This window comes from Pipra filicauda, unplaced genomic scaffold, assembly GCF_003945595.2.
Source record: "Pipra filicauda isolate LSUMZ 115617 unplaced genomic scaffold, ASM394559v2 scaffold5_size6683894_pilon, whole genome shotgun sequence".
In the NCBI taxonomy this organism is placed as follows: domain Eukaryota; kingdom Metazoa; phylum Chordata; class Aves; order Passeriformes; family Pipridae; genus Pipra; species Pipra filicauda.
Genome location: NW_024104754.1, coordinates 4,793,806 through 4,815,718, shown reverse-complemented (window position 1 = coordinate 4,815,718; position 21,913 = coordinate 4,793,806). Strand labels below are relative to the sequence as shown.

Here is a 21,913-nt window from a genome sequence, read left to right as displayed (position 1 = left end):
TCTGAACGCATTTGGCAGCATTTGGTTGTTTATTTGGCAATATTAAGCAATATTTTCTGCATATTTGGCAGCTTTTTGGCTCTTTTGTAATCATATACCTCCCTTCCTAAGCTTTCCTTTAAATGTCAATCCATTTCTATGTCAATGTAGTTATCTTCAGTTTGACTTTCTACAGGGGGATCTCTGTGTAGCTATCCTCTGAGAGTACTTGGGAAATGATACATGGAATAGTCCAAGATTGCTTTGATATAGCAAAAACTTGAAAACATTCACTTTGATAACTTCACGTAAATAAATGAGGCTTTTACTAAATTCAGTATGCATGTGGATTCGTGTTTTTATTTAGCTTTGGAACATTGTATACTTTGGTGCGTAAGTTGCTTCAAAAAAAATAGCTTGAAAGTGAATATGTAGGAGAGACAGGGGCAGAGTATTCTGCATGATCCGGTGAAACTTATGCTGCTTACCTAGTTAAATATGCTAATACTACTTAAGGTAAATCTGCCTGATAGGTTAACTCCTCCTGAAATTCTTGTAAGTGCATAATCATTCTCGAACACTTTACAACTTTCCTGTGACTCTTTTATTTAGTATTCTTAAGTGTGGTCTTGAAGACTGGAATTCATTATACAGAACCTATTACACAAAATAAATAAACTTCACTCAACTTCTGAGTTCATATGAATGGCCTCTATTTACAGAAGAAAGATCTTTGAGATTCACATAGGTCCATGAGTCTATTAGTTTTCAAAGATGATTGTAATTACTGTCTTGATCTGAAGTTTACGGCCTTTTTTATACTTAGCAATGACAAAAATGGTTTCGTGTTTTAGGAAAAGTCCTTCCTGGGGTACCTTCAGTTACACTCCCCTGACAGTGTTCTTGCTCTTAGAAAATTTTCTTTGTATGGTCAGGATATTTTTTTTTCCAGAAATAACAAAAGAGTATGCATGTCTTATTTTATTCCATTGGGTATAGAAGTAGAATTACTTTTGCTCATCCTCTTTAATTTCATTTATTTCCTTTGCAGAGATTTCAGTTGTTTGAGAGTTCAGGCATCTCTCCTTGATGTTTTGAGTCAGTAAAAGCGGTTCATTTTCAGCTGCTATGCTCTTGGTTCATATTCCATATGCTGTAGAAAGCTGGATCATATTGTCTCCTAAGAATCTTACTGAATTTTCAATTTTTTATGAATGTAAAACCTTGCAAAAGCCTTTTAAGTCAAAGTTAGTCTTTGACTAGAATTCTAAGTCCTTGACTTAGCCTTAGAGGTCTTTTCTCTTCTGATATAGTAGTTTTAAAGTTGACATAATTACAGGTAGTATTTTAGCATATATATATATATATATATATGTTTGTTGTCTCTCAGAATTCCTCTCAATGATGAGCTGAAGCTTCAAGAACAATGTATTTTTAGACTATAAGTCTTCAAAATAATTCACTATACTACAGAGTATATGAAGTATTGTAATGTCCTTACTCTATGTCCTTACTTCCTATATAGAAAGACAGGAGTCTTTTTAGAGCGCTTTTGTCACTTTTTCTGAAATTTGAAAGAGGAAACTTCTGCTTACACTAAAGGAAAACAGAGAATGGGTATAACAAAATTAAAGCTGTGTATGTGCAAAATTAAAGCCTACCATTTTAATATAAATATATTTAATTTTGATTTATTTGTTGGATATACAATTGAAAAATTTAAAGCATGGGAAAAAAAGTTTTGTTAACACTTTAAGAATGTGCTTCAGTAAAACTTTTGAGTGCTAATGTGTTGTATTACTCTTGTTCTTCTTCTGCTATGGTTCTGCTTCATTATGTCAAATTGGCCTGACTATTGCTGGAAAAATGGAATAGTTTTAAATTTAAAAAGTAATCACAATTTTGCATGCCTATACTTATATTAACTCTCATTGAATTATACCTGAGCTCCTTTGTGACCTGCAAAGGTCAATCAGACCGTAATTAAATTTTACTTTTCATTTCTGAAGAAATGTCATATATTAAATGTTTATTGATCATCTATTTATTTAAAAGAATATACATACACATTGTAAATAGAAATATTAACAACAGATGCTTTTTTTTTTTCCTTCAGGTACTTGATGGTCTTGAAGGTATTGAGAATTATCGTAAAATCTCTAACTCAGAAGGCTTACGTTTTCCTACCTTGACAACGAAGTACGAGGAATTACAGGAAGCAATTAAAGGTTGCACAGTGACTACCATGCAAAAGGGACAAACTTTAGTTAATAAAGCAGATTCTCACAGGTATTCCCTCCATTTTTTGCATATGTGCTTCATTTCTCCATAATTAGTTGTTGCTTTATAACTTGACTGCTTAGAATCAGATTGCATTTAGAGCCAGTGTAGTTTACTAAGTAGGTGTGCATTTAAAGACTTAATGCTTCTTCATAGTTCTCTGGTGGTATTTATACAAACCAATCTCTTTAACAAAAATCTTTAGGAATACTACAAGCTACTTGTAAGAGTGGTGTCAAACAATGGAGTTGGTATGTTGGGTGGTATTCAGAAACAGTGGTTCAGTTAACATTTTGGAAAAGTAAATGTATGTAACTGAAAAGTAAAATATAAATAGCTGTGAGCACTCCCTGCTGCCCACTGTACTCCTTTTAAACCTTTTTGAAGATCAGAATTCCAGCAATTAGAATGTGAATTGATGCAAGATAAAAATACGGGTGATAAGCCCTGTGCAGAAAATATGGAAGTTTCTTCAGTTTTTAGTAGTTTTAATCCTTGAATAAGTAACTTTTTTTTCTTCTGAAGCTTTTTTAAATTGCAGTGATCATGCACTCCACATATGTGATTTTTACACTGATGTAAAGCATGACCTACTTTAGAATCAGTTCTAGTGGCTTAATATCTCCTACTTTTCAGGTCTTAGTAGGAGGCTGGTGCAATAAGAATGAAGACCATTTATTTATACTAGTATGTTCTACTTCAAAGGCAGAGCAAATTACTCTGGCTGATGGTTGTCTACTGGTCAGCTTTTATGTCCTTAATTATTCCTAATATGTTAACACAAAACTGAAAGTGTTTATAAGACTTTAATCTCATGACCTTGCAAAAAAAAAAAAAATCTAAAGTTCCTTCACCTGTCACCCCAGATGTAATTGTCTTGAACCTAACAATGGGACAAAATAGAAAATTCAAATAAAAATTTGAGAACACTTACAGCTGGTTTTACAACTGTTGTTACTGCTTCCTGATATTTTAATTAGATGTAAGGGAAGTTGACTTTCCTCAGTGGAACTTTGACTGATTCCTAAACCAGCCATAATTCCAGAAAACATGCTGCTGTCCTCTAGGACTTCATGTTCTGCACATGTGACCTCAACAGAAGCAGGTGTTGTGTTTCAAAATGTGCCTGTACAGCACTGATTAATGTTAGGAACACTAAAGACCTTAGTAGAGAATGGATCCCTAAAATGACAAGTCATTAATTTTTTTTTCTTTATTAAGAGTTTTTTAAAAATGTTTCAACAGACCAACTCATCAGTGGCATGGTAAGATACCTTTGGTACACATTAAAAACAGTGAGATGAATTTTTTGAAATAACCATATTAGTCATTGTAAAATTCAACATAAACAGGTAATGCTACAGGCATATCTCCTGTGTGCCAAAGTGTTGCCCAAGGTATGCTATAAATAAACAAAGAAGGTTAGATTTCTGCTTAGAAGACATTATAATTTTAAAAAAGGCAAAGCTTTACAGCTGAGGTAGCAGTGATTTAGAGAGGGAAGGTGAAACTTAATAGGCAACCTGACTAGAAATGTGTTTTGCTATTTCTAAAGAACAGTGAAAAATTCCAGGCTTATAAATCATAAAAATAAAGAAGTCCTTTTATAAGAAAGCAGACACAGAATATTATGGCTTTTCAGTTTTTTCCCTGTTGCCTTAAGGCCTCATTGCCTGAATGTAATGAATTTACCACATATTTCAATGAGTAGTACTACTACTTCTGTGCAAGTGGAACGCTTAATATTCTTAGGCATGGGCTTGAGGATTACAATCATGGAATAATTTAAACTGACAAGTAACTCTGGAGGTAATTTAATGCAATCCCTTGCCCCAGACCTGTCCAGTTAGGTTGCTCGGGACCAAATTTTTGATATCTCCAAGGATGGAAATTGCACAGCCTCTCTGGCCAACCTGTTCCAGTTCTTAAGCACTTTTCTTGTGAAACATTTTTTTCTTATACCTAGCCAAAGTTTCTGTTGCTGCAACTTGTGAACATTTCCTCTTGTCCATTTGCTGTACACTTCTGAAAAGACTATGATCCTGTCTTTTCTCCAGCCCCACTTCCTCATGGATAATGAACTTCACCACTTCTCTACTCTGAGAGGAGTTTTGTCAGCACCCCCTCCAACCATTTTGGTGGCCTCTGCTCAATTCACTTCAGCCTGTCTGTCTTTCTTGTGCTGTGGGGACTCAAACTGAACAAACTGGCCTCCAGATGCAGTTTCACAAACCCTTAACAGAAGGGAGTAAACTGCTGGCTAGACTCTTCCAGAAGAACACAGCAAAAGGCTAATCTTCATTGGCACAAGTATGATCCTGACTCACGCTCATCTCATTATACACCCAGATAAGTCTAGGGTGTTTTTGCCCAACTCGTGGTTTTAGGAGATACCCAAAATGCTCCCAGCCAACTCTTAAGTGTAGTAATGGTGACACAGTGAGTTCTATCAGCAAATGTTATATTCCAGAACATTCTTCCAGAAATGTTCATGTATTGAAAGAGGCCTCTCTTCATCATATAAAACCTGCTGTGCTATTCTTAAATGCTGACCAGTGTTTAACCCATTGATTAAGTCTCATGAGATAAGATTTGTATGAACAGAGATAAGATTTGTATATCAAAGGAGGACAGAAACCAGAACATCTTTCAAGATTAAATCCTGTTTACTGGTTTGTTCCCCTTACTGCACAAGTGATTACTAGTCTTAGCTGCCCTCACAGACTTCCCATTTCCTTTATCAAACCAGACTAGAAATCCTGAAGGACATGGGCAGTCATCATTTGAAAGCAGTGAAGGATGTGGATCCAGAAATGTTTAGGCATCTTTTCAGAAAGCTTATCTTTGTGATAAGAAAGACAAGTATAACGTGACAATGAGATACATAGTTGTTAACTGCTTGCAATCTGGCAGGATTCTTGAAGTAACTGGCAGCAAGTGTGGGATTTGTGTGGAATTTGAAAATAGCAGCCAGCTCCCTGAAGGAGTAGTTGGAGCACAGTAATTTTAGATTCTTTCAGCACTTGTGATAGAGAAGGTATAGCATGCTCTACCAGTTGCATGACTTTTCTAGTTTTAATAAGGAAGCCAGATTCTCCAGCTGTTCAAACAATATTAATAAAGAGAAGGAATCATCTGACTTCATTCATATTGGGTAACACTTTGTCAGTTTTAATAGATAATGCCCTGATTTTCACTGTATCTTTTGAATGAAGGTACTGGAAAATGCATTTCTAAGATAATATCAAAATAACTGCCATGTATAGTACTACTTGTTTAAATGCATTAAGAGAAGACAGAGTGCTTGAACATTAAGATAACTAAAGTATAGGTAGTTTTCTGTATCCACATCGTTTTGTCATTTTCAGTTTTAGAGTAACCAAAAATAAGCTGGGTAGTTTGTATACATATGATAAGATGGATCTAGTAGTTTATGATTTAAAAATCTAATACTGATATCCTCACATTGAGGGATGTTTGTATTTAAGGCTAGTGGCACTGAATTCAGTGGCATAATTGGAAATCCAACTCACAGTAAAAATGGAAATATATGATGTTAATTTTGTCCTAATTTTAAATATTCTTGAGACATTTATACTAAAAGATAGTCCAAATAAATTAAAATGCTGAAAATATTCATATTGGAAGAAAAGTGACAGAGGGCAGTTCTTGTAATTTTAGAATGTTTCATCATTAAAATATTGGTAAGGCTGATTTTTGAGCACGCATATTTTTAAACTAAAATCAGCTAGAAAAACAAGAGCAAAAGTTTATCTGTATTAATTATAAAAAATTATACAAGCAGAAAGTTTTGCCCATTAAGAAAACCCTTGTTACTTTGACAGCCAAGTAGCTTGCCTATGAGTATAAGAACTGTTTTTGTTTTACTGCTATTATAAATGTATTAAATCATAACAAACCAATGGTACTTCCAAAGATCTAAATTATCCTTTTCAAAAACTGTAAATCTTGTTCTCTTACTGCTTTTTTGAAAGGATTGGTGCTAGTAGAAGTTTTTAAACATACCTTTTTTTTTTTTTACGGAGTGGTAAAATAGAGGAATGACATTTTTAGAATTTAAGATTAAAGCAGCAACTAAGAGATTGCTAGTTTTCGAAAGAGTAATTTGCAAAATTTGAAACCACCTACTCCCAAAAAAAGGACTTAAAATTTGGGTTCTCTTTGTGTCCTATTCTTTGATCAAATTCAAACAGAATTATATATTAATACTACCCTTCATATTAGTAGTGTATGCTAAAGTTTTTCTTTGAGATTGCAGAATTTAACTCTGAGCCTTATCTGAAGGAAGGAGAAAATTTTCTTTAATATTAGAGGACAAAGTAGGAAACCTTGAATAAGCACCTGTATTAACATGGGTTTCTGATGAAATTAAAGGAATGAAAAAACTTATTTTGAACATTTGTTTAACAAGAATTCTTATAATAAAATTTCAATAGTAAATTAATTGACATGTGGATTTTTTTTTTATATCAAAACTTCATTTCTTAATTGTATGTGGTAACCTCTTTAAAATCTAAAGAGGACTGCCTCAAGAATTCAGATTGTGAATTGCTTCCCTGATAATATACATTTGAAGTTATAAGGCAAGACATTGTCTTGTAAATTGATGTTTTGTTTTCTCCTGTTGAAAGAAAATCTTTAAGGAAAGGTCGATTTAGAATGTATATGACAATCTTTTTTCAGGTACTGTAAAAACACTGAAATCTTTGAGAGTCCAAAGAAAGCATTCTCTTTAAAGTAGAAATGATAGGCCATATTTTTTCTCTCTTTTTAAGCTCTTCCATTTGTGGTTTTAGTTTTTAGATAGTATAGCTAGAAGGGAAGGGAAGGGAAATTAGCTGTTTCTCAGTGAATTGTGATATTCGTCCTATGAGAATTAATATATCTGTCTTGGGAATCTACCTTAGGGACTGGTAACAAATTATTTGTTTGGAAATGTCATTCCTGTGTTCTACTAATTATCAATTTTGTTTGGATTTGTTTTAATATTTATCTTGGTTAGTTTTCTTTTAGGTTTCACAGTTTAAAGTTCATAAATTAGTCACCATAAAAATCAACAGAAAAGGTGTTGGGTTTTTTAAAATTATAATCATCCTGTGTGTTGAGCAAAAAATGAAAAAAAACCCAAGAGTTCTACTTTTCCATTTCAGCTCCTGGGTAACAGGAATTCAGAAAATGATGGAATATGTTCAAAAAAAAGTAGATCAATTAATCAGGCAGTGTCCAGATTATAAAGAACTTACTTTGAAGAAACAACGATGGACTGCCTCACTTGAAGACCATCTAAATAAGGTACATCATAATATCATAGAATGTTTTGCGTTGGAAGGGATCTTAAATATCCACTAGTTCCAACTCCATGGGCAGGGACACCTTCCCCTAGATGAGATTGCTCAAAGCCTCATCAAACCTGGCCTTGACCACTTTTAGGATGAGGTATCCACAACTTCTCTGGACAACCTGTCCTAGTGCCTCACCACCCTCACAGTGAAGAATTTCGTCCTTGCATCTAATCTAGACATACCCTCTTTCAGTCTGAAGCCATTCCCCCTTGTCCTAGCACTCCAAGTCCTTCTCCAGCTTTCCTGTAGGGCCCTTTAGGTAGTGAAAGGGTGTCCCATAAGGTCTCCCTGCAACCTTCTCTTCTTTGGGCTGAACAACTCTCTCAGCCTGTTGTCATAGGAGAGGTGCTCCAGCCCTCTGATCATCTTCTTGATGATTATCATCATCACATGTCGTCTACTTAATGCATTCATGAACAGTGAATTGCATTTCCATAATTTAGGTATATGAAAATTAAAGTTGACTCCAGTAATTACAAGTAAAATATTGATTTGTTAGAGAGTGCACAGTTGTAGTTAGAATGCTGTTATCAACACAAATGAACCTAAAGTTGTTCTGAAAAATGCAGCTGTTTCCATGAGAATGTTTTGCCAGTGATGTTCAATTAAGCGTGGATTTGCTTGGATAATGAACTATTATAATTTGTTCTTTTGGAAAAGAAGTGAGCAATCAGGACTGTGACCTGCATGAGCGTTTCCTATACTGTTTCTATGTTTTCTCTTTCATTTGGCTGAAGATAAAAATAGAAGTGTGTCAAAACTGAGAGTTAATAACCATGGTGACTGAACCACAGCAAATTTTCAGTAAAGCTGAAGAAGATTCTGTTCACAATAAAAATTCCTTTTATTAATTAAGCTACCCAATGCATGAAGGGCAACACAACCCTCTTTAAACTGTTAAAATGCCATATAGTATTACAGACTTTTTTAATGATTTGTCAGAGATGGAATAAACACATGGCTCCTAAATAAGTTTCCGTATGTGAATTCAAATTAAAAAATACGATCTTTTAGCAATGTTCATATGAAGGAAATCCAGAGTGTAGACCAGAAAAGTAAATCAAATTTAATGACTGAACAATTAAGTCTGCAGTCTGATATTTTGTATTTGCATGATGTTTATAATGAACTATTCTGAATCAAACATGAAGTCAATTTGCCACAAATTTATTTATGTATAAATGGTGTAGAAGAGTCCTCATGATATTGGAACACGGTGAAAAAATATTGTTAAGTTTAGCTGAAAATAAAATATTTGCTGATAGCTGCTATTGGTCTTCTAGAAATGATGTCACTGGCATCTTAAGCTGAAAGTTCAGTTATGAAGGTAATTTTTACTTAAAATGTAGGCTCCAATCTGAACATAAAGTTTCAGTCTGCAGTTTGTTCTAGTCACTTTGTTCCCAGCCTTGCATTAGAGAACATTTTGGAGACTTGTGTCATAAAATGATTTTTCATTGCAGTGAAGAGTGCTTATATTCCTACCAAGCAACACATTTCTCATCCTAACCTTCTAATGCAAAGTATCCCAAAGAATCTTGTGCTAAATTCAAAGGCCTCTCAGCCTTATGTAATAAAGTTTGAACCTCAATTGGCAGCCACTTCTTAAGAAAAGTGTTACATGTGAATGCACTAGTCTAATAATACCTATATGTGCTATGTCTGGTATCAGCTGCCTGCACTCTTCATAATCTGTTTTATTATTATAATGTATATGTAACATCTGAGAGTGACAATTAAATGGAATTCTGTGCATGCATCTGCATAAAAATAGGTGACTTGGCTTGGCAGAGAAGCTTTGTATGTACTTCCTGAGAAAAAACCCTGGAGCAGAATGGAGATATTTCTTCCAGGACTATAATATCTAGATCATAATCCGGGTGTGCCTTAGTGAAATCACAGGCCTGAAATACTTAGGGTAAAGGCAAGCACTCTCAACAAAATGAGAGCAAACAGGAGGGTTTTTTGACCACATCTGTTAGAATTTTCTTGAGAAAAGTAGGAGATTTTTCTTCCTTTATATTTTAATTCCTGACATTTACTGACTATAGATGATATTAAGGCACAAGTTTCACCTTTTCTTTAATTCTTCTCCGTATCCTGCCATTTGGGGTTGACGGGGGGGGTAAGGGGTAGTGGTGTGTGAGTGAGCAGCTGCTTTGTACTTAGTTGCTGGCTGGGTCTACTTATATAAATTAACTATGTAAATAATACTTTCAAATGAAGGTGTCGCACTCGGTTAAAAAAATCACCCTGATGCTTGCAGTTGGTACGGAGATTGGCTCGTATTTGTGTGAGGCTGAAAGAGTTTTGAGCAAACACCTTGAACTGGCTAAACAAACAAAGGTAATAAACCCTTCAATGATTTTACATACTTTTAGAAACAAATGCATGCTCTCTGTGATTCTAAATAAGGTGAGAGACTGAGAGTTTCTTGGAAAGAAAATAAATCTATAGTTTATTTTGAAAAGTGTAATTAATGAATAAAACCATAGATAACATTAAAAGTCAGTCCTTATATCATTTGTTTTCCCCATTGTCTCTATCTCATGGTGTTATTTGTTGCTGCCTCAAGATTCTAGTACCTACCCTTGATAGAAAGGGATGAATTGGCAAAAAAACAGGAAAAAGTAAATCCCGTAAGGGGAAACTATGAAGGGTGCTGTAAAGTTGCTGTCAGATATCAATTGGTTATGTTAGGAGTGCAGCCATGGTATGAAAGCACTGCAGCACTCAGCTCTGTAGTGAGGCTATTTTTAAGTCCCATCCAGGGCCTTTCCAACTCCCATAGCAGTACTGCAATATCTGAAAGTGTTTTAGAACTAGCTGAATCCCCTCCACTGCCTTGACATAGGTGCATATTTCATGCCTAAGCTGAGCAACATGGCAGTATGCATTTTAGGACTATGTATTTTGAATTCTTAAAGCTCCATTACTCCCACAGAGTTCTCTTTTGTTTCAGGCAACTGTTTATGGGACCCAAGGAATGGGTCCAGAGCACCTGTGGAAATAAAATTCACTTTAAAGAAATTCCAGAGAGCATATAGTAGCAATATAAAAATCTCAGCAGATGAGAAAGAACCTCTTTTTGTTCCTCAAGACCGTATAATAGTTGTTAGTGTCTTTTCTGCCAAATTTTTGCACGCTGGGGTGTTACCTTTGTTGCAGTGTATAATCTCCCCTGTCAATAGTAACTTGTTCTGCATATTCTTTCTGTGGGTTGTGATATGCTAGCTTTCAAAATACTATTTTAATAATATCATTTGTAGGAAAGAAATGGATATTTTCAGCATATAATGTCCATTATGAGCTCTTCAAATAAGTAATTCAATTATATAAGCAATCCTAGTGGAAATTAACAATGTGATATCAATATTCACAAGTCCTTTTCAGTCATTTTACATATTTTTCTGTGTTTCTACCCCTCGAAGGAAACTTGGTATGAACTGGAAGCAGCTGAGGGAATCATCAAAGATATGGAAGAGTTGGAACCTGAGCAGGTGGCAGCTTTTTCTAGCAGAACTGAACTTCTGAGTAAAGAGCTGAAAAAAATTGAAAAAAATATTAGTTCAATACTAGAAATTCTAGAAACTTATGTGGCCTTTTTAAAGTCAGCTGTAGAGGTAAGGATTACTTATTAATTCTCGGACTAGACTGTGAAAATCTTATGAGTGAAAAATGTTCTTACATTGTAATCAATTTTAATTTTTCTTCTCTGAACATTTCCACTCTCATTATATACATAATGAAAATACTTCCATATATGTACTCTGAATATTAAATGTACTGATTTTTCTTCATATAACTTTTAAAAATGTGTCATATAGTATGTTGATATAGATACTTATTGCTGTCTTGCACTACTTCCACTGAAGTGCTAATTCATCTGAATGGATTTAAAAATTAAATAAAAAACAACTTTAGCTGAAATCACAATCAATTCAATACCAGCATAATTTTGGTAACTGTGCTAATGATGCCCAGGACAGCTAATTTTCATTTTGATCTGGATTCCATTTTAAGGTTCTGCAACAGTGTTTTATATTTAGAAAGAAATTTAAGATGGAATGGAATCAGATAAAATTAGCCATAGGATTTACTTATTTATTGGGTGATAAAATACCAAAAAATTGGATTTCATCTGCTTCTGATTATTGCTAACTTCAGTTACTTTGTATTAAACAGACCTGTGAAAAGCAGTGCCTTGATATACTGGTATATAAAATCCATGCAATGTGACAGAAACTGAACAAATTGCTGCTGTCTGCTTGCCATCTACATGTTCACAAGTTACTTAAAACTATTTTATTATTTGATGTTCATGGAGGTTTTAGGGACAATGATAGATCTTAAAATCAGGAAAAGATTCAGAGGCTGCTATTCAAATTTATCATGTCTCTATTAATGTTCTCATTATGGCACCTCAAGTTTTGATCTGATTTTTGATGTTTATGTCTTCCTATAGGTGACTGATAGTATCAAAAACCTGAAGGAATTCTATAAATCAAAACAACTGCAGACAAATAGAGAGGCTGAAAATAAAATTGCCATGGAGTCAGCTAATACTCAGTGGCAAAAGACTATAAAGAAGATTTTTTCCACAGAAAATATGGGTTACTATTTTCTTAATTTAGTAAATGTGGTGAGTTTAATCTGCTAAACCATACTGAATATTTTATATTTCCCTGTGATAAGGTCTAATCCTAGTTCTGTGACTGATGGATTGTGATTTCTCCAATACCTAATTTTAAAGGGACTGATACTGCTAAATACTTTAAAAATATGAGAGTATTATTTGAAGTAATACAAAAAGTTTTGTGATTAACAATGACAGAACCCTTAATGATCCAGTCCATGCATAAAAATGTAATATGTGCAGATATCTGTTTTGTTCATGTTGGAAAGCAACATATATGCAAGTACAGTATAATGTTTACTTCCACTGAGAGGCAAGCAGTCTTTACTGATTGAGGATATGAATTCTTCTAAAGAAATGGATGTTAGAGCTACTTACAGATAATCTTTCCTGTGTCTTTTCATTCTTGGGTTCAGCTACACTGCCTAGGCATCCCTATCTAGTTTTCCAACAACCTTTCATGAGTTGATAATTTGAGATGTGCAATCAGTCCCTGCGCCACACCTCCTAAACTAACCCCAATTAATGCAGACAGCCTGGATAACCAGCTGTTCTTTCTGGTTTTATAGAACAAACTAGGGAACAGTTACATAAGGTCGAGAAGGGGAAGGTGTTGTTGGTAACCTGCAGCAGCTTGCAAGATGACCTGGGAAAGCCTAGTGAAGGAGGGAAAGTGCTCAGGCTGTTAGTGTGGGCTGAAGCGTGTGTGTCACAGCTGAATGGAACCAAGCACAGTTAAAAGTCAGAGTAATGGCAAACCAAATATGTGTGGATATGAGGCTGCACTTCTATCACTGAAAGTCTTAACGTATATTCAAGTTTTATCTCCCTAAAGACCTGTAAGTGTTCCTACACCATATTTGCTGCTACCCTGTTCCCGTGGTATTCTTAGGTTGTAGCATTGAACTACATGGAAGGTATAGCATGGAATAGTAGACACTTTAACCCTTCCATGCTTCAATGCTGCTTGGTTTATCAGCGCAAAGGAGTGGTCTTTTCTTCAGCTACTTTGTTTTCCAGTTGCTATTTATTCCCCAAAAGGTCACTTTGGGTAGTTCTATCTATTCAAAAATTACTGTATTTTTGTATGAGTGTTAAACAGCCATCGGATGGCAATAATTCAGTCATTACTGACCTGTTCTAGGTTTTAAACTCCAACTTTAGAGATGTCCTCAGTATACAAATTCTGTTGATCTATGCCTATTTCTAAGAGAAAAGTGTATTTAAATGTAACAGAAATCTTAAAAAAGTTACACTAGAATAGCTGGTTTTTTATTAAGCTTTGTTGAGACTTTAGTATCATGAGGTTTTAATTGTATTTTATAAAAATATATTTGGGAAAAAATATGTCTGTTTATTTGCCAGGTAATTGAATGTTTAATATTGAAAGTAGAAAAATCTGTACAAGTAACAGAAGATATCATTTTTAATCTGAATAAAGAAAGGAAAGAGCTGACTGAACTTTGGGCAATCTGGAATTTTAAAATTACTCAAGTAAAACCCATCAAGCAACAGTGCCAGATATTTAAAGAACAACTAAAAATTGTAAGTAAAATAGTTAGGAAAAAAGCAACTGTGATTGTTATTCATTTGTTTGTGACTCTCTCTTTAACTATTTTAGATATCATTTAAGAAACAGTGATGATCAGTAAGGTACTTACAATACTTCTCCATAGTCTGTTCTACCATTCAGTCATCAGGAAGCCTGAAATGTTTTTGATCCTTATTTCCCTTACTGAAATGCATACAAGTCCTAGTCTCCACTTCAAATTTTAAGTTTTAAACAAGTTTAATCCATGCTTTACCAGCAATATTTTTTCTTTTGCCTTTTTATCTTTCTTTCTTTTTTTAAACCAACATTTTGTTGTGACTAAATAGCTACTAAACTAAACTGTATCCTAGTAGTTACTAAACTCAAGTCCAACCATATTCATATAGACAAAGAATTGAAACCTCTTTGGCCCAGGGACAGTGTGCAGTGCTCCGTTAAAGCAACACTATCTAGGCTAGTAGCAGAACGAGGTTTGTAGCCACTGTTTTTCTAATGCAACTTATCACTACACCACCACATCTGTTACCACAGAAAATACAGTGTGTGGGTGGGTCCTCTAGTCTTGGTGCTTGAATTGTTTTCTCAAGCTGTCTAAAGGTTCCTTATAATCCTGGTCAGTCAGAGGGTTTGAGGCAGAGAGGCTTCAGTGACAGCTTTTGTGTGTCTGATTTGAGAAAGTTATTACAGATTTAGATTTGAATTTAAATGTGGGGGGTTTTATTCACTATAGTTAGAGATGCTCAACTGTTTGATTATATTTTAGACTACCTGTGGATTAGAGATTCTTCAAGAGACTCTCCAGCTTGCAGCACCAGTTGACCTTGGAAGTGACCTTTTAATTGTTTTGGAACTACAGAAAAAGATGAACCAAATGAAACCACAGTTTCAGGTGAGAGACCAGTCTAGTGGAGTGAATGATGGATCAAAAGCTCTTTTTGGTGCAGTAAAGATCCACATTTATATTGACCCCAGAGACTGTCTGGGGTTAGAGTGTTTTGTGTTTTACATGACTTTTCAAAGAGGAAGGGTTTGTGTGTGGTTTTTAAGGTAGGGGAGAAGATATTTTACCTTCAGTGTCCACAGAATGTGTTATGAAGTGTTAGCTATGTATTAAAGTGACACACAAGCATTGGGGTGGTGGAAGTGCTTCGTGCTTTTGAGTTTAGAGCTGCTGATACTTTATCAGAGTACTGATACTTTAGGCTGAGATACTTCATACTGAACTTTCTACCTCCTGTGAATACTGTCTGCGTTTTAGCAATTCAGTGCCCTATAATTATGTTTGACTTGCTTTCATCCAAGGCTGTTTCTCAGTGACAGCTGAAATTTGTGTCTAGCAAAAAGTACAGTATGTGGAGACTGTTTTAAAGTGTATGGCATTGACTTTTCCCAAAGGCAATTTACAATTGTCAGATGGTTATTTCATCAAATGTAAAGGAAAAATTGCAAGTATATTTGTGCAATTTGAGTAACTTCTGCTATTTTTGCTAGCAACTGAATGCTGAGCTTGAGTACCTGATAAAATTATTAGAATTGCCAAGCCAGAAAGGATTTCCTGTGAAAGAGAACTCTGAAAGAATAAGTGAGCTTATTCATTTCCATCAAACAGTAAAGGATGCAATGATAGAATATGAGGAGATTTTCAACAAGACAGTCAAATTCCATCACATTAAAAAAGAAGTGAGTATTATATTTTAAAATATACATTCTTCCCATTGCAGTTAAACTTTCTTTGGGTTTGGTCCCTGTTGTCTTTTTTTTTTTCCTTCTCCCCAAAGAAACAGTATTAATCAGCCTATTGAACAGAATAAAATTTTGGATCTAAAACTGCATGAAGTTTGTAAAATTTAAAATTCAGATCTGAACCCAAATTTAATTACTTAAACTCACCTCAACAAAGTTTAGGTGGGTAAGGAAGAAATTGTAAGCTATTTTAAACACACATTGCTTTATATGTTTATGTATTTCAGCTGGAATGTCTATCAAAATCAGGAGAACTGGATATTCCTGAAATATGTGAGGACCCTGAAAATGTGCACCATGCTGAAGCCTACCTGGTGAATTCTCAGGAGAAACATGCACATATTAGACAGCTATATAAACTACTTATTACCCAGGGAGTGGATATCTTGTCTGCAGTGCAGCAGTGTGTGAGTATAATTATAATGATTTGTGAAATCAAGGATAAATGTGGAAGATTATTGGAGCTATCAGGCTGAATTTTAGATGTACAAAAATGTATTAATTCTCTGAGAAAATTAAAGAGCTTTAAGATCATTTTTTAAAAAAGCAAGGTATAAAATGCAAAATAGTTGATAATTGTAAGATTTCTACCTTTAGAGTTTGAAGATATATAATATTATAAAATATATAATATATAAAATATATATATTTAATGTTTGAAGACATTAAATGATGAAACTTATTTTTCAGTAGTTACATTACAAATTGCTTTTGTAAAGAAAAAATAATTTCTTTGAATTCTTGTTTTCTTTTTTCAGTGGTCTGTGAACAGATTTACTCTAAAAAACTGAAATAGGGAGGAAATTGATCTTAAAGTATCATTGGTCACAGGAAAAAAAAAAGCACGACTTTCTGTCCTCTAGTATTTTTTGTGACGTTCCAGGCCCTGATGGTGGTTTCTGGGATGCCACATCTATATATTAGAACCCTACTACCTTGTAAAAGATGCTTTGCATAATTATTCTCCTATAAAGAAAGATAGCAGAAGAACAAAAAAAGAAATATAATAACCATGTTACCTTATTGGTGGATTCAGGACTGATTTGCATGACAAGATGGATATAATTTTAGAAAAGAGGTATTTAGTCAGAGCAGAGCTTTCATTGTCCTGTATTAGTGTATTTACTTAGGAAGAAAACAAGACATTCCTTATGACTTGCCTATATATGTGTACCTATATATTCACATTGCTGGTCTGCCCTTCAGATTCCATGTATTGATTATGGCAGAAAAGAGCTATTCAGCAGGTTGTAAAGGACTATAGTAGGTCATTTCCTCTTTTCTCAGAGAAGACACCATGTTTAGGTTGTGCCTTTGACCCAAAACTACTCCCCAGACTACTAGTGATTGAAACTGCTATGTACTTGCTCTCCTTACAGCGGAGGTTTAATAGTTTACTCTAGTCCATTGTGACTGACAAAGCATGTTCTGCCTCAAATTATTTTATTTTAGATTGGTTAAATCAATACATTTCTCAAGATCAATAAATTTCTTTGTCCATTCCCCGATTAGAATTGCTTGAATGTTTCTGTAAAGAATCTGAAGCAAGAACTTGCTAGATTTGAGTGTGATAGCATTAACTGGAACTCCAAAGCTGATAAGTATGAGGAAGAACTGTCACAGCATTTCCAACACTGCACCACTCAAGAGGAGATAAATGAGGTAAATGTGATAAATCCCAGCATATTAAATGACTGTTGTATTCTATAATATATATATATCTGTTTACCATTCCCCTAAATGCTTCATATGTATCCAGAAAAACAGCAACCTTGGATCCATGCAGGAGCAACAGTAATCTGTGTGCCTCTGCAGTTCAGGATTCCATCAAGCTGTTGGGCTGTCAATAAAGTGCTTTCACTGTACCAAGAGGACTGGAAATAGAGCAGCTATATTTTCTCAGCCAGCTCTATCTGAAACATGAGTCTTCAGATTTTTTTCTTATGGAGCTAAAGTTTCAGACAAAAGTAGAATTTATATAAATTGCTGATGTAAGGCTATTAGAAAGAACTTTCAGTATTTTAATGAAAATTTCAGAGTAATTTAGTGTTTAACATTTTTTCATTAGCAAAAGATATGATACTTAAACTGCTAGGAGGAAGGGTTCATTGGCACAAGAGACTAGAACTTAGCATTATGGAACTTAAGTTAGGAATATGAAATTCAGTTAATATGATTACCAACTTAAAGATATGATACTTAAACTCTAGGAGGAAGGGTGGCACAAGAGACTGGAACTTAGCATTATGGAACCAAATATGATTACCAACTTAGCATCTTGGTAGGCCAAATAAAAATCCATTCACAAATTAGCAAGTTGAATTGGATAGTTGTTTCTGCAAAAAAAAAAATTTATGAAAAATATTTCAAAGAGTTAATTTTCTCAGAGTAATCCATTAAAATAAGAGGCTGATGGGCTCTAAACTTAATGCTCTGTGGATTGCACTTCTCTGCATCCATGAAGTACTGAAATGGATTCTGAGCTGGAAGTATTGCAAACTAATGTTCCCTACAGTGTGAAGCATATGTAGTAAAAATACAGGACATTTAAAGTTGTATTTTGTTATTTTTATCTTTTGCTAAGTAAATCCACACCCAAGTAAAGAAAGATTGTATTTTCTAAAAATCACTAATGAATAGACAACTGAGATTTTTGTCCCAATTATTTTTAATGAAAAAATTATTGTTTGGATTTTCTTTTCTTTTACAGTATATTGTTTGTTTATGAGAAGTATCCATTTTCACAAAAAGATAACTTGAAATTGAAAAAACACATTCATCAAAAAAGATTTTTTTTTTAATATCAGTTATACTTCTAGTCTCTTTTCCAATTATAAGCTGTGTTTCACTTTGATCTTTTGTGCATCAGTCTCCTGTGGTGTCTCCTTGACTGAGGAGGTAACAGGAACAGCAGGTGGTAAGGAGAAGAACTCTGGCAGAGGGAACTATGCTGTAGAAGAGAATGAAAGCATGAAGTACCTAAACAAGAAGTTCCATTATAATTCATAGTGTCATGGCAGAATCAGAATATTCGACATTTGAAATAAAGTATTCTAGTTAGGTTTTTACTGAAAACCCCTCAAATTTGCTGAAGAAAAGGAAATGTTCACTGAGCAGTCTGTTTGTAAGACTGGCCATATTCAAAGACACACTGTTAAAGTAATCCCTTGTTTCTGTTTTTTGATTCTAGGATTACATAATGAGGGCAAGAGAACATGACTCCTTTCTAGGAAGAACTATTTTTCTATTTTTATTACTAGTTAGACTTTCAGGGAGAGCAGGGAGTAGAGAGAAAGAAACAACCTTCTGTCTCTCAAATTTAAATGAAAAGTCACATCAGTGATGTATTACACACCACATGCCCTATATGGCAAAATGTATGTTTTGTCTTATAGTTACTGGACACATTCTGTAAAATAATTGCATAGCAATTACAGTGTTAATTATTGGAGTTTATTTTATTTTTCAATTTCAGTTGGGAAGCCATGTTGATTGGTTAAGTTAAAACCTGTCATCTCCCAAAACCTCATTGAATCTTGAATGTAAACTAAATGAAATATACTAATTTGGCATGTGGCTACCTTTTACTTTAGAATGCTTTTGTATTAGAGGATAACATAGAAGATGAAGATATTTCCTAAAAATATCTGTCTTTTTTTTTTCCATTAATATCTGTTTGGGGATCAAGAAACCACTAAACTACTTCAAGAATATTAGTTATGAGTATTCACTTCAGTATTTTAGACTTTTAGATTTTAATCTAATCATCAGAAATTGAGTATTGCTAGTATGTTGCAGACCCATGTGAACAAACAATTTATTTACTATCTACTGTGTCTAAGCAAAAGAATATTTAATGTGCCAGCAGCAAGCAGCAGCTGTTCATGACTATCACATACTAAACATCCAACCAGATAATTTAGTTGTGATTTATCAGTGTACAGAGCAAACTTTAAAGTTAACTGAAAACATTTGGAATTCTGCTGTAAATACTTACGTTAATTTATGTTTAATGTAATTAATTTAAGTGTGTAAATACAGCATGTCAGAGAGGGCTTTGGTGATTAGGACTCGACTGGTGTTTGAAGAAATACTTAGAGGCCTTGGCTAGCTCCCTGTGTTTGTAACATATTAGTGATTTTATAACAAGGAAACAAATACTGAAATTCATAGCCAAGGGTCTATAGCATGAGTTTTGAAACAGTCTTGGAGGACAGAAGAGTAAAATGCATGCCTTTTGTGTGCCTTCTCTAATGTAAAGAGAATTTGGAAAGGCCAAAAAAAAAAGAATTTATGCCCTCTACATCTTTGAAAAGTGTAAGGAAAGCTCATATGACTTTTAGAATCTGTATTTGCCGGTTTGGGCTTCTTACTTCGCTGGCTAGTTTGGGTGGTAGCCTCTGAAGAGCTGCAACTCTGCTGCATTACACTGCAATCATTTGTGATAGAGCTGAGTTTAGCCTCAGGTAACTGTAGCTTAATACTACACTGAATCTGTTCATGGAATTATAAGTGACACAGTTAATTGCATATGATAACTTTTCCAATGAAATAGCCTTTTCTTTAGGTGATCACTTCAAAAATAACGTTTAGGCATGTCTGCACAAAACTTGCAACAAAAGAGTAACAGATCCTGAAGTAAGTTCTCAGCTCTCCCCAGTCATCTAATTTCTTTTTCATGTCGTTATTTATATACTTATGGAAAGATATGACTGAAAATATAGATTTTAACCATAAATGGTAATGAACTATCTTTATTCACGAGTCAGTAGGAACTGATATGTAACGCACTTCTTACCTTGCAATTTATGTTGATTGTTGCCTCCTGAATAAAGTAATAATTAATGACTTGAACAGCACCTTTTCTTTCTTCCCACTTTGTCTGACAGTTTCTTAATCTTTGTCACTTTGAATATCTATTTTCAGCAACCTGCTTTCATGTGGTATTTTGATTATAAATGCTAATAAATGTTTTATATATGAATAGAAAGGGAAAGTTGAGGGGTTAACAACATTGAAGTCCCTCCTAGAGTGGATCACACGGGAATCAAAGCATTTACTGGAACGGTACTGTTAACAAAAACATGTTTAAAACAGCTTTTTAAATTAATTTTTCCATTGACTTTGTAGTCATATGATAAATTGGAGCAATTGGTACTTAAACCCTTCTCCTCAACTATCATACTCCACCTATGACAGGGAAACTATAGTTAGGAACAGCTTCCTGATTAATGACTGACACAATGGATAAGGCACAAAGTTCCATTAAACCAGCAGGCTAAAGTCACTGAAGCATATTAGGATGCATAGTTCCTTTATTATTTTTCATTTAATCTTGCCCAAACTGAGATACATTCAGATTTCTAAAAATCGGGAAGCCATATGTTGTCCTTGGTACAGTTGCTGGTGATAGCAGGAGTTGTGTTCATGCACTCTGAGGGGATGATGTACAAGTGTGAGCTGAATCTGATTTTTCCACTGAGGCTAAAAGCGAAGAGTGACAGCAGCTGCAGACCTTTGACACATGAGCCATCATGTCTGAAACAAGGAGATCTAATTTCACGTACAGCTATGAGGAGAGCCTCTGGCCTTATAAATTATCACTACCAGCCTATGTATGTGCATAAACTAGTGAAATAAACTAAAATAAACTCTTGTTCATCTTTTCTTTCCCTCAAAATTGAAGCAGCAAATAAGGCTCTTGTGTTCTGAATAAAAAAATATTGTTCTGCAGAAGCTATTTTATTAACAGAGGGCTTTTAGATAGATTTTATTATTCTGCATACTTAGGCAGGGTAAAGAGCTTAAACTAATTGCAGATCACAGTACCAGTGATAGAACTCCCTTCCTTTTCATTACACTGAGTGAGCACCATCTGTTTATTCACTGCTTAAATAATGTGCCAACATCCCACTAGATGAAATGAAAATGAAAAATATATCCCTTGATGGATTAACATTAGTATATAATAATAATAATGGTGATTGATTTTTAGCTGTTCCAATAACAGTAGCTGCAAAATAAACATTCATTACTCGCTGGATTCTTTGGCAGGGAGGAGGAAGGGGGCAGGGGGAAGGCCGTAGGACTTTTTAATATTAAAAAAGACTCAAATACATATTTAGTTATCTAACTGTGGATATGACTTGAACTTGTTAACACTAATTAAGTTACATTCTTTGCATTTGTGTGTCTGCAAGAATAGATCCTAAAGCATTAGAACTGCTGCATTTCTTTTCTATGTGTCTTTAGATAAATGTAATTTTACATAATTTATTCTACATTATCCTAAAAGCAAAATATTATTTACCTAAATGATCTGACACTCTTATAATCAGTATTTCAGTCATTTTTATATTC

The 21,913-nt window shown here is 34.3% G+C and overlaps 1 protein-coding gene across 1 annotated transcript in view; it reads left to right on the top strand.

Moving 5' to 3' along the window:
• CCDC141 (coiled-coil domain containing 141) overlaps positions 1-21,913 on the top strand; it is a 67,834-nt gene that overhangs the window by 23,557 nt on the left and 22,364 nt on the right. The window contains exons 8-17 of the mRNA XM_027731508.2: positions 2,096-2,268; positions 7,431-7,572; positions 9,849-9,968; positions 11,054-11,245; positions 12,088-12,264; positions 13,624-13,803; positions 14,574-14,699; positions 15,302-15,490; positions 15,781-15,960; positions 17,066-17,215. Coding sequence (XP_027587309.2) covers positions 2,096-2,268; positions 7,431-7,572; positions 9,849-9,968; positions 11,054-11,245; positions 12,088-12,264; positions 13,624-13,803; positions 14,574-14,699; positions 15,302-15,490; positions 15,781-15,960; positions 17,066-17,215 — 1,629 coding nt within the window. The remainder of the gene's footprint in view (positions 1-2,095; positions 2,269-7,430; positions 7,573-9,848; positions 9,969-11,053; positions 11,246-12,087; positions 12,265-13,623; positions 13,804-14,573; positions 14,700-15,301; positions 15,491-15,780; positions 15,961-17,065; positions 17,216-21,913) is intronic.